The sequence below is a fragment of the Tachysurus fulvidraco genome, chromosome 6 (assembly GCF_022655615.1).
Source record: "Tachysurus fulvidraco isolate hzauxx_2018 chromosome 6, HZAU_PFXX_2.0, whole genome shotgun sequence".
Taxonomy (NCBI): domain Eukaryota; kingdom Metazoa; phylum Chordata; class Actinopteri; order Siluriformes; family Bagridae; genus Tachysurus; species Tachysurus fulvidraco.
In genome coordinates this window covers 3,467,533-3,483,148 of record NC_062523.1, presented here as the reverse complement: position 1 = coordinate 3,483,148, position 15,616 = coordinate 3,467,533, and the positions used below count along the sequence as shown (strand labels likewise).

Below are 15,616 nucleotides of genomic sequence, written 5' to 3'. Positions count from 1 at the left end.
ACCACAACGTCCTGTAATTAAATGTGGAAAAATAAAAAGAGTTGTTTAAAAGTTTAAGTGCTATCATGGAAAGAAAGACCTTCACTTTAATTCCACTAAAGCAGTTGATCTTATGTATAGATGAAAGTGTGAATATGGCGTCACTCTTTTGGAGAGGAACAAAAGGCAGCGGATGTGAAGAGCGATCTTGTGTTCAAGGTCTTTCATCTACATCGACTTCGATACGATTCATTTCTGCTCGGCTCTTAAGCTCTAAACAGCCATGAGCTCGATGCCCTTAGCGGGTTGTGGTGAGTTTATCACAATTATATAAAGCAGAAACTACAGCGACGCCTGAGATAGGCACAGGAAGTTCGTATAAGCGGTAGAAGATGAGTGAGTGAGTGAGAAACTTCAGCTGATTGAGGATTTTACTTTCTTAAAGGCCGTGGAACTCAGCGTGAAGGTCTGTGTACAGAAGACATCTGATACGGAAACCTGACTAATGACTATGATATATATATTTCTTTTTTAGTGACATGACGTTCGGTGACCCATACTCACAATTTGTTCTCTGCATTTAACCCATCCGAAGTGCACACACACACACACACACACACACACACACACACACACACACACACACACACACACACACACACAACCTTAGGATTACGAGTCAGACTCTCTAACCATTAGGCCACGACTTGCCCCTATCTATCTATCTATCTATCTATCTATCTATCTATCTATCTATCTATCTATCTATCTATCTATCTATACATAGAGAGAGAGAGAGAGAGAGAGAGAGAGAGAGAGAGAGAGAGAGAGAGAGATGTGCAGTGTGATTTAATTTCATGTCTCATCTGGAACATTTTCTTTTAAGGAAATGAAATTTTTATCGAAATAGGAAATAAGGGGAATATGTAAGTAAACAGGAGCACGGTGGCTTAGTGGTTAGCACGTTCTCCTCACACCTCCAGGGTTGGGGGTTCGATTCCCGCCTCCGCCTTGTGTGTGTGTGTGGAGTTTGCATGTTCTCCCCGTGCCTCGGGGGTTTCCTCCGGGTACTCCGGTTTCCTCCTCCGGTCCAAAGACATGCATGGTAGGATGATTGGCATCTCTGGAAAATTGTCCGTAGTGTGTGAGTGTGTGAGTGAATGAGTGTGTGTGTGTGCCCTGTGATGGGTTGGCTCTCCGTCCAGGGTCTATCCTGCCTCGATGCCCGATGACGCCTGAGATAGGCACAGGCTCCCCGTGACCCGAGGTAGTTCGGATAAGCGGTAGAAAATGAAGGAATGAATGAATGTAAAGATAGATAGATAGATAGATAGATAGATAGATAGATAGATAGATAGATAGATAGATAGATAGATAGATAGATAGATAGATAGATAGATGGGATTTGAAATAATGGTAAATTGTTAAAAGCGCTGTACAAATAAATTGAATTGTATAGACAGATAGATACTTTTACAGAAATGTTCCTTTTTTCCTATTTTTTCTAAATATTTGTTACTTTTTTTAAAAAATTAATAATTTTTTTAAATTTTATTACGAAAAAGGTTTCATCCACATGATCTAGTCGTGTGTGTGTGTGTGTGTGTGTGTGTGTGTGTGTGTGTGTGTGTGTGTGTGAGTGTGTGTGTAATAATGATTCATTCGTTTCCTGGTGGTCCAGCAGCAGGACCCTGGATCTTCACTGTGATCACTGTGGCCTGGGTTCGATTCCCGGGCAGTGATCCACTTCAGCAACCGAGGAGTGAACTGTAGGTGCTGAGCTCAAACCCACATAAAATAGGAGGGTTGTGTCTGAAAGGGTGTATAGTTACAGTAGATAGACAGAGTAATGTGTGTGTTGTGTGTGTGTGTGTGTGTGTGTGTGTGTGTGTGATGTGTTGTGCTTTGTGTGTGTTTTGTGGTGTGTGCATATGTGTTGTCTGTGTGTGTAATGTGTTCTGTGTTGTCTGTGTGTGTAATGTGTTGTGTGTTGTCTGTGTGTGTAATGTGTTGTGTTTTGTGGTGTGTGCACATGTGTTTTGTGTGTGTGTAATGTGTTGTGTGTGTGTGTGTAATGTGTTGTGTTTTGTGTGTGTAATGTGTTGTGTTTTGTGTGTGTGTAATGTGTTGTGTGTGTGTGTAATGTGTTGTGTTGTGTGTGTGTAATGTGTTGTGTTTTGTGTGTGTAATGTGTTGTGTTTTGTGTGTGTGTATGTGTGTAATGTGTTGTGTTTTGTGTGTGTGTAATGTGTTGTGTTTTGTGGTGTGTGCACATGTGTTGTGTGTGTGTGTGTGTGTGTGTGTAATGTGTTGTGTTTTGTGTGTGTGTAATGTGTTGTGTTTTGTGGTGTGTGCACATGTGTTGTGTGTGTGTGTAATGTGTTGTGTTTTGTGTGTGTGTAATGTGTTGTGTGTGTGTGTAATGTGTTGTGTTTTGTGTGTGTAATGTGGTGTGTTTTGTGTGTGTGTAATGTGTTGTGTGTGTGTGTGTGTAATGTGTTGTGTTTTGTGTGTGTAATGTGTTGTGTTTTGTGTGTGTAATGTGTTGTGTTTTGTGTGTGTGTAATGTGTTGTGTGTGTGTGTGTGTGTAATGTGTTGTGTTTTGTGTGTGTGTAATGTGTTGTGTGTGTAATGTGTTGTGTTTTGTGTGTGTGTAATGTGTTGTGTTTTGTGTGTGTAATGTGTTGTGTTTTGTGTGTGTGTAATGTGTTGTGTGTGTGTGTGTGTAATGTGTTGTGTGTGTAATGTGTTGTGTTTTGTGTGTGTGTAATGTGTTGTGTTTTGTGTGTGTAATGTGTTGTGTTTTGTGTGTGTGTAATGTGTTGTGTTTTGTGTGTGTAATGTGTTGTGTGTGTGTGTAATGTGTTGTGTTTTGTGTGTGTGTAATGTGTTGTGTTTTGTGTGTGTAATGTGTTGTGTGTGTGTGTAATGTGTTGTGTGTGTGTAATGTGTTGTGTTGTGTGTGTGTAATGTGTTGTGTTTTGTGTGTGTGTAATGTGTTGTGTGTGTGTAATGTGTTGTGTTTTGTGTGTGTGTAATGTGTTGTGTTTTGTGTGTGTAATGTGTTGTGTGTGTGTGTAATGTGTTGTGTGTGTGTAATGTGTTGTGTTGTGTGTGTGTAATGTGTTGTGTTTTGTGTGTGTGTAATGTGTTGTGTTTTGTGTGTGTATTGTGTTGTGTTTTGTGTGTGTGTAATGTGTTGTGTTTTGTGTGTGTAATGTGTTGTGTGTGTGTAATGTGTTGTGTTTTGTGTGTGTGTAATGTGTTGTGTTTTGTGTGTGTGTGTAATGTGTTGTGTTTTGTGTGTGTGTGTGTGTAATGTGTTGTGTTTTGTGGTGTGTGCACGTGTTGTGTGTGTGTGTAATGTGTTGTGTTTTGTGTGTGTAATGTGTTGTGTGTGTGTAATGTGTTGTGTTTTGTGTGTGTGTAATGTGTTGTGTTTTGTGTGTGTAATGTGTTGTGTTTTGTGGTGTGTGCACATGTGTTGTGTGTGTGTGTGTGTAATGTGTTGTGTTTTGTGTGTGTGTAATGTGTTGTGTTTTGTGTGTGTGTAATGTGTTGTGTTTTGTGGTGTGTGCACATGTGTTGTGTGTGTGTAATGTGTTGTGTTTTGTGTGTGTGTGTAATGTGTTGTGTTTTGTGGTGTGTGCACATGTGTTGTGTGTGTGTGTAATGTGTTGTGTTTTGTGTGTGTGTGTAATGTGTTGTGTTTTGTGGTGTGTGCACATGTGTTGTGTGTGTGTGTAATGTGTTGTGTTTTGTGTGTGTGTGTAATGTGTTGTGTTTTGTGGTGTGTGCACATGTGTTGTGTGTGTGTGTGTAATGTGTTCTGTTTTGTGTGTGTGTGTAATGTGTTGTGTTTTGTGGTGTGTGCACATGTGTTGTGTGTGTGTGTGTAATGTGTTCTGTTTTGTGTGTGTGTGTAATGTGTTGTGTTTTGTGGTGTGTGCACATGTGTTGTGTGTGTGTAATGTGTTGTGTTTTGTGGTGTGTGCACATGTGTTGTGTGTGTTTGTGTAATGTGTTGTGTTTTGTGTGTGTGTGTAATGTGTTGCGCGTGTGTGTGTTTTGTGGTGTGTGCATGTGTTGCGCGTGTGTGTGTGTAATGTGTTGTGTTTTGTGTGTGTATTATGGTATGTGCATATGTATTGTGTGTGTGTGATGTGTATATGTGCCTGTGTAATGTGTGTGTGTGTGTGTGTGTGTGTGTGTGTGTGTGTGTGTGTGTGTGTGTGTGTGTGTGTGTGTGTGTGTCAGTTATAGTAACGAGTACTCGAGCTGTAGAAGACGACGCTGCTGCGTGTGAAAGCTTTGACTGACGGAGACTTGGCATCCTCCATGTCAGTGTCGATCTTCTGTCAGCTCCGCCGCCGCAGTGATGAGTGACTCTCCACGCGTCTCTCTGCTTGTCTCGCTGTCTCAGCAACGCAATCTCTACCTGATTAAACGACAGCTCGCACTAAGCCGTCTGAGCTCGACGCTCCTTTAGACGTGAACACGTCGAGCGCTGATGAAGACGGAGATGATATTTCAGTTCCTTTTTTTAACCTGACGTACCTTTCGTTTTCTCTCACCACGCAGCCATGCGAGACTTAATAAGATTATCCGAGATGTGGGAAATTAATTCTGCTAAAGGCCCGTCGACATGCCGGAACGCTTTAGAGTTAAGCTTTGAAGACTCGTCTCTCTTCCTGTTGTGAGAATCCGTGAACTGACTGAATCCCTCAGGCAGCGACTCGGATACGTTCTGCTGGAAAACCACCGCCGAGAGTGTCACTGTGTCCTGTCGGTCCGCATTAACTACCGCAACTAGCTGCAGGCTGTGTGTGTGTGTGTGTGTGTGTGTGTGTGTGTGTGTGTGTGTGTGTGTGTGTGTGTGTGTGTGTACAGGGATTAAACGGCCAACAAGGTCTTGTTTATTGTCCACACTTTACAGCACTCTGATGATTGCTGTAGAAGAACTCAGAGGTCAAGCTGCGCTCCAAGGCAACATCTGATTGATCTTACAGCTACAGTTACAACCTACGAGTCTTTCTCACGTCTTTAGTTTTAAACACAACTTTTTTTTATTTTATTTTGAAAATAATTCATATTTCATACCTCCAACACACCACACAAAGATTTAACATTCCCATTATTTAGCAGACACCCTTATCTAGAGTGACTTACAACTGAGGGTTAAGGGCCTTGCTTAGGGGCCCAGCAGTGGCAGCTTTGTGGACCTGGGGTTCAAACTCATGACCTTCTGATCAGTAGCCCAACACCTTCACCACTGAGCTACCACATTTAACATGCACCCAAATTTCTGTCAGATATCTGGAATAGAGAATTCTCATCTTAGGGCCTTTTTACACCCGGTCACTTCCTGTGTTGTCTCTGATCCGATAGCTATCTGATTTGTTAAAACTGTCCCATTTACATCAGGCCACATAAATGCGTCTCGGCGAATCGGATATCGATCCGATCTTTCTACTCCCGCCCAAAATGCTGATATATTTTACCTCATTTCTGGGGTAATTGAAATGGAACACGCTTTGGTGTGTGCGGTTTTCAGAACGCAATAAAAAAAAATTCGTTACGACGGTTATGCTACAAAAAAAATCAACCCTGCGTGTCGTCCATGTTATTTGTTTCTGGCACGATGCGCGACTCGTGAGTCACCTAGGAGTGACGTAGTTCCGTTTGGGAGGAGTATAGCGCTGACGTATGTGGCTTGAACAACCACATTCATTTACACCTGTCCAGTTTCATCTGAAACGCGTCCCAGACCACCTCCTGAAGGGGTTCGTACCGTCGGGTTTATATCCGTCTCCAAAACGTTTCGGAGGGCATTTAGACCTGGTCTTTTTACCGTCGGATAGCTATCGGATCACAGAAAACGCAGGAAGTGACCTGGGGTAAAATTTAATTTTATTTAATAATAATAATTTATTATTATTTAATTTTATTTAATTTATTATATAAAACCATTAAATGTTAACTATTTCCAGACATATTTACTAATTTCAAGCTTCAAATGTAATTTTTCTTTCTAAAAATATACACTGAAATTAAGTGAAATGATCTGGAAGACAGATTCAAGTTTGACATGAACAAAAATGTTAAACATCCTTTTTTTAAAAACAATATAATAAAGAATTAAACTCAGATGCTCGACTGTTCCTTAAGAATCCCTGCAGACGGGGTGTGTGTGTGTGTGTGTGTGTGTGTGTGTGTGTGTGTGTGTGTGTGTGTGTGTGTGTAAACTTTTGAACAGAATGATTGGCATAAATTGTTCTGTTCAAAAATCGAATTTTTTTATAGAGTCCTGCAAAATCATGCATATATATGTAGATAAAACAATCTACACCGATCGTCCTTTTCAAAAGTTTAAACACCCCCACCCCCCCCACCCGACAACGTGTTTTCTTCTCAAGCGTAAGGGAACGTTTTTACGTTTTTGCACTTTTTCCGAGAAATAAATAAAATGGTTTTATTGTCTATTAGTAATTTTTGTTCTTACTTGGAATGAATAATAAAAAAGGCTAGAAATAAATGTAATAATCATAGAAGTGCAAACGGTTTAAGTGCAAACTTTAGGTTATTCTGACGGCTTAGCTACACTAGAGAAAAAAAGAAATATGCGATTGGTCAGATTCTTAAAGAGAATATTTTACTTATAACAAATTGTGTTTTTGATCAAACTTATCGCAAACTTCATTTATACCATGAAAGTCTAGATGGAGTTATGTCCAGTAATCCTGTGGATTTTACTCGAGGCTTGGAAAACGTCTGATCTAATGAAGTTGGATGTACAAAAACAAATTGTGTTAACGTAACTCGATTCGCTCACACGAAGCAGACCGAAATTCGATTAGAATGAAGTCGATTCAATGAGTTTTTTTTTCCTTCAGTGTTCAGTTTTAAAGATTTGGTTATTAGATTATCTTCACCATTAACTGCAGTCCTGTTTCCTCTTACGGCTAAAATGTCCCACATGGTAGAGAGGTGCAACTTCTCTGGGGTTTTCCTCACCACCTTCACCTCAACTTCATCTGCTGAGCTGATGAATCTTTTTCTTTTTCTTGATAGATCTCTTTCTACCCATCTCGAGGCATCTAGAGATGTCCCGGCTCCGGTTGGATTCTGCCTTATGAAGATTTCAGAGAATGAGAAAGATGCTAACACCATGTGGTCTCTGGGGACAACGACCTCATCATCGATACATAATTATCCGACCGTATCTGACTGTCGAAAGGACATTATTCATAATAACACACTCTGGTGTTTATTACAGTTTTTAATCACGTGGACAATTTAGAGCAAAGTACTCTGGAAGAACAATTTATACAATCCAGGCTGCTGTCCTTAGTGAGCATGTGCAGGTGCTTACTGGATAACGGCATAACAAAGCTGGGCCACCTAGACGTGGGTCAACGCAAGGCAGGAAGAACGACGTGGAGTTTCCTGTTCCTGGAAATCTACCAGAAGTAAGAGCGGAGGAGGATTCTCAGAACTGCACTACCTCACCAAGAACTGCACTACCTCACCAAGAACTGCACTACCTCACCAAGAACTGCACTACCTCACTTTATTGCCTTATTCGGCACTGCACGTCTTATTGCCTTTATTAAGAACTGTACCTCACCTTTATTTCTTTTATTGCTCTTTGTTATTCTGTTTTATTAATTTTTTATTCACACATTTTTATTTTTACTTTACTGTATGACATTTAGTGTGGACAGCAAAGTAAGAATTTCACTGTGCAGGGAAACATGCTTTCTGTCTGTCATGATTCAGCTCGGACTTTGGCCACGTGCAGTTTTGTTTATGTTTCTCTTCACGTGTCTGCCCCGCCTTCGTCTGCTCCTTCCTGTCACCACACCTGCTCCTCATTGTGTCATGATTGTCTTGTATATTTAATTGTGCCGCGTTGCCTTGTGCAGCGTGGAATCTACTGTTGTCCTGTCTTGTCTTCAGTCTGTGTCATGTTTCGTGTTCCCTTTGTTATTAAACCCTGTTTTGTTTTGCTATCCTGCGTCAGGGTCCGCTCCCTGCCCCGTGTCATGACACTGTCTGTGCGGATGACAATAAACACTTTGAATCTTGAATCTTGAATTCACACACTCCATTTTTTCCTTCAAAACTCCACAGAGAAATATATTTAACCCTCCTGCTTTCCTTTCCTGAATTCCTATTTTTGCACCGAGTCAACTTGACCTGGTCTGCTTAAAAAAAAATTATATAAGATATATATGTATATATGATTCCTTTTTTTTCACCTTTTTAGTTTAACTTGTTTCCAACATATTAACATATATTCTGCAAAAAAACATTAATATTTGGTATAATAAACCTTGCCTCAAATGCCTCAAAAAAAAAACAACTGAAATTTTGAATTATTTTCACTCTAGAGGCACAAAAGTTGATGCACAAATACAGACTGGTATATTTCAAAGCCAGGAGATTGTTTTGAAACCATTTTGACCATTTTTAATGTCAGCGAATAATAAAACCTCTTTTTTATCCAGGTCAAATTGACTCGAATGCTTATAAATGAAAAATGATACAATTATTACCATTCTGTGTGATCAGCCTTACATTTGTTACATTCGTGTGTGTGTGTGTGTGTGTGTGTGTGTGTGTGTGTGTGTGTGTGTAGCATCATTTCTGTAGATCATATTTTGCCCTCTGCTAGGCAATTTCCAAGAAAGCGATATACTTCATCACTGTAATAGTGGTGCACAAAGATTCCTTGTGGAGACAAAAACTCTCAAAGTGGTCAGAGATGTTTAAACAGAAAACTGTGTTTCTTACACTGTCTGATCCACATGGTTAAACTGGCGGTATGGCTAATTTATTTTAAACTGGTAAAATGCCTACAACCTTTCTTTAACAATTTTATTTATTTATTTATTTATTTATTTATTTATTTATTTATTTATTTATTTATTTATACACTAGAAAATGTTTACAATGACAAATTGTATCATACACATGTATCCTCTTGCTCATAACAAATAAATATATAAAAATAACCTCCCCCCCCCCCTCTCTCTCTCTCTCTCTCTTTCTCTCTCTCTCTCTCCCTCTCTCTCTCTCTCTCTCTCTCTCTTTCTCTGTGTAGCCAGTCATTGAAATCCAATATTTCTAATTTTGGGTTTGGACCCTTTGCTGATGAGGACTTCAGAGATGAAGCTCTCTCTACAGGCTAATTAATCGCTCTCACCAAGGCCTTCATCGACAGCGTAATGATTCCTGCCATAATTCAGCCTATATAGATTCTGTTTAGTCAGAACCAACCACAGCTATTCTTTCTCTGGCTTGTGGTCAATTGTGTAGATTTATGGGAATACACCCCCCCCCCCCCAACACATACACACACACACACACACACACAGAGCTCAAGGCCATCTTATTCATTTCCCTGTGTATCTGTCAGCGGTGCACTTCGTCAATGCAGCACATTAACATCCAGCTGTTTGTATATTTGTAACTGTCGTTGTCGAGTTGTGGAGGAGGAAAAGTGTTACGCAATCACAACATGTAAAAAAATAATCACACAATGTGTCGAGCTGTTTATGTTTCATTTCCCTTTCTCCTGTTAGACTTTCTAAGGTTAGGTACAATTACACCAGTACTCTTATACAATAATTTCCTCTTTCCTTAAGTATAGAAGGTATACAAACGAATACAGAATAATGTTTACACACACACACACACACACACACACACACACACACACACACACACACACACACACACACACACACACAGCCAATAATAATGTTACTGATATGACATATACGGACAGGTCATTTGGACAAATAGCCCCTCCCCCGCTGCATGTAAAATAAATCCTGTCTGGATAGGGTTTTTATTCTTCCTCGATTTATAGGGTGCCATTTCTTTTGAACCGAAGGAATTGTTTTATGAGGTTTATACGATTCTAGTACAATCTTTTTTCCTGAGGAAATTTTCTATGCTAAGCAGGTTTTAGCTAGCTAGGAATCCAGTCATGATGTGACTTGAAAAAGTACAGAGAGTTAATATAACTAAATATTTACACAATTACTTAATAATATGGATTTTGTGATAACAGGAATAAACATAACAGATTTGGGAATCCCGTTTGGAATTCTGCATCTTATCAGGAAACAGAAAAGAGGAAACAGGAATTGGGTCTTACCGTTTTTACATATAGGGCAGCACTGTTCTGGTTCGTACACCGGGTTAACACATTCGGGAACGGCGCAGTCAGCCACCACACAGTGCACTTCGCTGTTCGGTTCACAACGACACCACTCGCACGGAGACGGCTGCAGAGAAACACACACATACAACACACACAACACACAGCTGTAAGAATGCATCACGGGACATTACACTTACTGTATGTTACCAAATAAAAGCTCCACGTTGTGCCGCTATACCGTATCTAGAGCAAAATAATCAACAACGGATTTGTGCGATGACGTTACAGTCGATTATTTTCCACATCATCACAGAGTTCTCCGGGAATGTCAGAGGTTTTATCCATTTATAGTTCTATTTAAAATTATGGAACAAAAAGCAGGTTATCACTTAAATTACAGCTACTAAGAAAAACCTCATAGGTGGGTGTACAAACTTTTGCAGTCCTCCATGCAATGAATATGTTTATAAAGAATGGGACCTTGATGGCATTAAACAAAATGAAAACATTGTGAGAGATAGAAAAAAAAAGCAACAGTTAGTTACATCACCAACAACCTCCACAGGACCAGGAGTGAAGGTCAGACAATCTACCCCTGGAAGGGCAAAAGTGGATATACCACAAGATACAATCCTCTCATCAGCTGAAACAATCAGAAGACCAGACTGCAATTCACAAAGAAGTACAGAGATGATCCACAAAAACTCTGGAACCTAAATGAACCTCTAGAAAAAAGTGATGGGAAGACCAAAATGTGGAGAAAGGACGGATCTGCTCATGATCTGGAGGATATGAGCTGAAACGTGGTGGTGATAGTGTCAGGGCTTGCATGACTGCTTCGGAATTATCAGCACTAATCTTCATCGATGATGGAACTCATAATAGTAGGTAGCAGACTGAAGACTACAGAAATATTCTATCTGTCACTTTACAGAGAAACGCACTGTCCAGAAACACACTGCCAAGATAATATTGGACTCCATCAGGGGGAGGGACTGGAAGGGACAAGTCACAAATTGTACCCTGTAACTTCCAGACAAGTCACTAAGCAGACTTTGACCCAAACAACTCCTGAAAAGGATACAGAAGACAAAAACCCTCTGAAACAACTGAAAGGTGCTGCAGTACAAACCTGGAAAAGCTTCACAGAATAATTTATCCGTTTGGTGATTGCACTGAAGTTGCATGTCTGACACACGTGACACGTGACAGTCGTGGCCTAATGGTTATAGAGTCTGGTTCGTAACCCAAAGGTTGTGGGTTCGAGTCTCAGGCCGGCCAAGACTGAGGCGCCCTTGAGCGAGGCACCGAACCCCCCGACTGCTCCCCGAGCGCTGTAGCATAAATGGCTGTCCACTGCTCCGGGTGTGTGTTCACGGTGTGTGTGTGTGTGTTCACTGCTGTGTGTGTGTGCACTATGGATGGGTTAAACACAGAGAACAAATTCTGAGTATGGGTCACCGAACTTAGCTTGATGCAGTCATTGTAGGTAAGCGATAAATAAGTCTTATTTAATCTGTTCCAATATTTTTGCTCACTTCAACTTAACTTTCCATGTTCTGGGTTGCTAAAAAAAAGTCTAGATGTAAATCTCAGGGAACGAAAAGCTTATAATTTACTGTTTGATTTCAAACCCAAACCCAAAATGTTGTCAATATTATTCCACTCCACCCTCTAGGTGTTTCACAAGCGTATCGTTTATATTCCATCTGAAAGATTAGCGCTATCTAATCTGAAGAAGAAAAAAAAACAAAACAAACAAACACAAAAAAATGCACCGTGATCATGTTTGTTAAAGATCCTATTAAAAAGCTCCAACAAATATAATCCCCATAGGCGTTCGGAGCACGTTTACTTATTGGCGTAATAAAACATCTCTGCGAGTTAATCAGGGTAAACAACTCTCCATTGTGGCTGGATGCAACTTTGTGAATGTAAAAACGCTTTTGTTTGCCGTGTGCTACAGTGCACGATACTCTGATGGAAAAACAAAACCCCTGCTTTTTCACACCGGGGCTTGAGTAAAGCTCAGCTGTGCAGCCGTCTGCTGAATCAGAGTGATTAAAAACTCCCTCGCATCTCCCGATCGTCTTCCCCACGAACAATCCGAGCCATTTAATTCTAATGAACATCATGGTGGTGTCTTGTTTCTATAGTAACAACTCGATCGCTCTATCGATCGGGCCTTGTTAGGTAAAAAAAAGGATTAAAAACTTTACGGTTTAAAGTTTATGTACAGAAACGAGTCTCCGGTGTCGGTGTTTTGGACGAGTCAAAGGTAACCCGGAACATTTTATGTACTGTAGTGTAGATGGCTTTTCTCACTTGGCCTGAGTGTCGTGTTAAACCCTGCTGCTGTATGATGACCTTTTCAGCTTCAGGTGTGTATCTGCGTGTCACAACTTGCCAATTACTCGAATCGGGACGTGGTTGTGTGGTTATGTTGAGCGATCCTGGCAGCAGGGATTATGGCATCTAAAAAAGGTCAGTATGCCAGACCTGGGGAATTATGGGAGCTCGGCCTGATGGTCCACCAGTGGTCATGGCTTTCATTCTTCACACACTTTGTAATTGGCACCAAGCGAGGCCCGGGTGCTAATAAACCTCTGCTAGGCGGCGATAAGGGCAGTCTGTCCGGTGGGAACCGGAGCATGTGAACTTTCCCTTTAACTGCATGTGGCTCGTTTCCGTGGCTGAAGAACGCCAGTGCATTGAGGCAGAGTTGAATATGAAAGAGTTTCTGCCCATATAATGTTTCACATTTAATACTTTACAGCCTCGTGTCACAGTCACTAAAGACAGACTTAAACACTTCACTTTGGGAAAGGTCACCGGAATAAAATAGCCACCAAAGGGCAACGCTATAAAGGAAATAAAGAACCGCAAGTACACTAATTCTCATGATCAATCAAGTGTTACCTTAGCGTGCACTCTCTACTTTCTGCCTGTGCCAAGATTGTTATTTTTTATTTGTACGGAGACCTTTCAAGCAAACCGGATCATTTTCCATAAGCTCCTCTGCCCCTAGACAGACATTCTTATCTTTGGTTTTGACCTCCATGGAAAGATTTATGCTAAGCCCAAAGAAATCTCACATTTCTACTTTAACTATTGAAGATCTGATCTTAGACATATAACAGCATTCAGTTGTATACACCGATAATCACGGACGTCTCTACGACGGCTCATACACACACCGATCATGTGGCAGAATGGCTGCGGTTTCAGACACTGCAGAAGGTTACCACAAAAAAAAACATTAAGAGAGCAGAAAAAAAAGAAACGGACCGTATCGTTGAGAAAGGGTCCGAGGTGAATAACCAGACCCGGTTGAGCTAAGGCTACGGTAACTCAAATAACATTTGTATAAAATCTATTTCCACTCCTGTCAAGCAAGATCAGGAATCTGGGGCTAAATTGGGAGCAGAACCACATAAACTGGATAGTTAACGGTTGTGATGTCACTTCCTTGTAGAAACCGCCAATTAGACCCAAAGTGCAGGATAAGATTCCTTGCATTTATTCACATAAATCACACATAAAGAACACAAGTTAAGAAACACATCACACAATCACATGACTAAGCAAACAAACTATAGCAAAGCATCTGCCAGTACCCCCTCTGGTGGCCTAGCAGGGGATTGTCCCAGCAGTTCATTACAGGAAAAAACATCAACTGGTCTTTTTGGATTTTTTACTGTATCTGTCCAGTTTGGGTGAGGATCAGATTCCTTATATTATCCATATTCTCCAAATTGTTTAGTGATGGATGCTAAGTGTACAGCGTACAGTGCCTTAGTAATTTGGCTATAACACTAAAATACTAAGACTTAGGTACAAGTTGGAGGAGGGGGGGAGGAGGCACGGTGGCTTAGTATTTTAGTTTCCTCCGGTTTCCTCCCCCGGTCCAAAGACATGCATGGTAGGGTGATTGGCATCTCTGGGAAATTGTCCGTAGTGTGTGAGTGTGTGAGTGAATGAGAGTGTGTGTGTGTGCCCTGTGATGGGTTGGCACTCCGTCCAGGGTGTATCCTGCCTCGATGCCCGATGACGCCTGAGATAGGCACAGGCTACCCGTGACCCGAGGTAGTTCGGATAAGCGGTAGAAAATGAGTGAGTGAGTGAGTGACAGGTACAAGTTAGCTTAATTTCCATAGTCTTAGCTGTTAGCAATACAAGGTCGGTGCCTGTTTCCTTCAAATGGTTTGTGAGGTACAGATGTCACAATGACAAGAAAGTATTAGTATAGACCAGGGGTCGGATGTCACGCTTGCCTGTCTTCAAAACTCGAGAGCCCTGGCCATGAATACGAAGAGGACTCGATTAGACAAAGAACATTTTATTTTTAAAGTAACCTTCAGCCCAGCGTCTTTTTTCTTAAGGTTATTTCAAACTGTTCAAAATATTTTTGTTTGCCTGCAGAAATAAAATTTCATTTATTCGGTAGCAGTTCATTGATTTCATAAATACAACACACTACAGTTTTTTCTATACTTTTAATAAAGGTAAAAAAACGATATATGTAGTGTTATCTTCATTTTAGATGTCAATAGGGTTTTGTGGCTCCTTGTGAGTTTTTTTTCTTTCTGCGGGAAACGGGTCCAAATGGCTCTTTGGGTGTTTAAGGTTGCCGACCCCTCGTTAGGCTATATAGACTATATGCGTCATGCTATTGTCGTCTTCATGCATTCATTCATTCGTTCATTCATTCATTCATTCATTCATTCATTTTCTCCATGTACATAAACGATTTGAAGTATATGGATGTAGCAACCAGAGCAGCTGCAGCGTGGGGGTAATGATATAAACACTGGCAGATTGCTGTTGTACATAAGGAATAAAACACTTATGCATAAGTTGTTAAAGTTAAATAATCAACATCAGGGTGGAAACAGTAACATGGATTCATCATCGTTTGTTATTTTTTCATTCCACATAACATGATTATCGGCATATACTTATATAAATCCAGATTTTTTTTCAGCAGCTCTTATCCCATCAGCAGATAAAACACAAACCTACAGTATAATATATAAAAGCTACACACACAAATTAAATATTGCCACACTAACATGCTCCATACATTCAACCATTCAACACTCATTAAGTGGGTTATAAAGTAGGCTGTAAAACTGGCTATAAAATAGTCAACACATTTAGGCTCTGGAAGATTTTCAAATTTACAGTTCAGTGCACAAATAATCTAGCAAACGAGTCTCTGTGTAATCACAGCATTCTACTAAACGAGTCTAAATAGTTTATATCAAATGCCGGACTATGTAAAGTTCCATGAGGATTCGCAGGGTATTTGCAGGGTTCGCATGGATCTGGTGTGCTGTTAGAGGGAACTGACCAACTACAGTGTGATACAATGAAGCTTGAGTTACTGTTACAGGCTTGAAGTTGTGTCTTTTCCACTAAGAGCACTAATGTTTAGAGATCTAATATATACCAGTATCTAA

General features: G+C 40.5%; 1 protein-coding gene across 1 annotated transcript in view; it reads right to left on the bottom strand.

Annotated features, from left to right (window-relative positions):
* vwc2l (von Willebrand factor C domain containing 2 like) overlaps positions 1-15,616 on the bottom strand; it is a 52,165-nt gene that overhangs the window by 8,363 nt on the left and 28,186 nt on the right. The window contains exon 3 of the mRNA XM_027171610.2: positions 10,149-10,278. Coding sequence (XP_027027411.1) covers positions 10,149-10,278 — 130 coding nt within the window. The remainder of the gene's footprint in view (positions 1-10,148; positions 10,279-15,616) is intronic.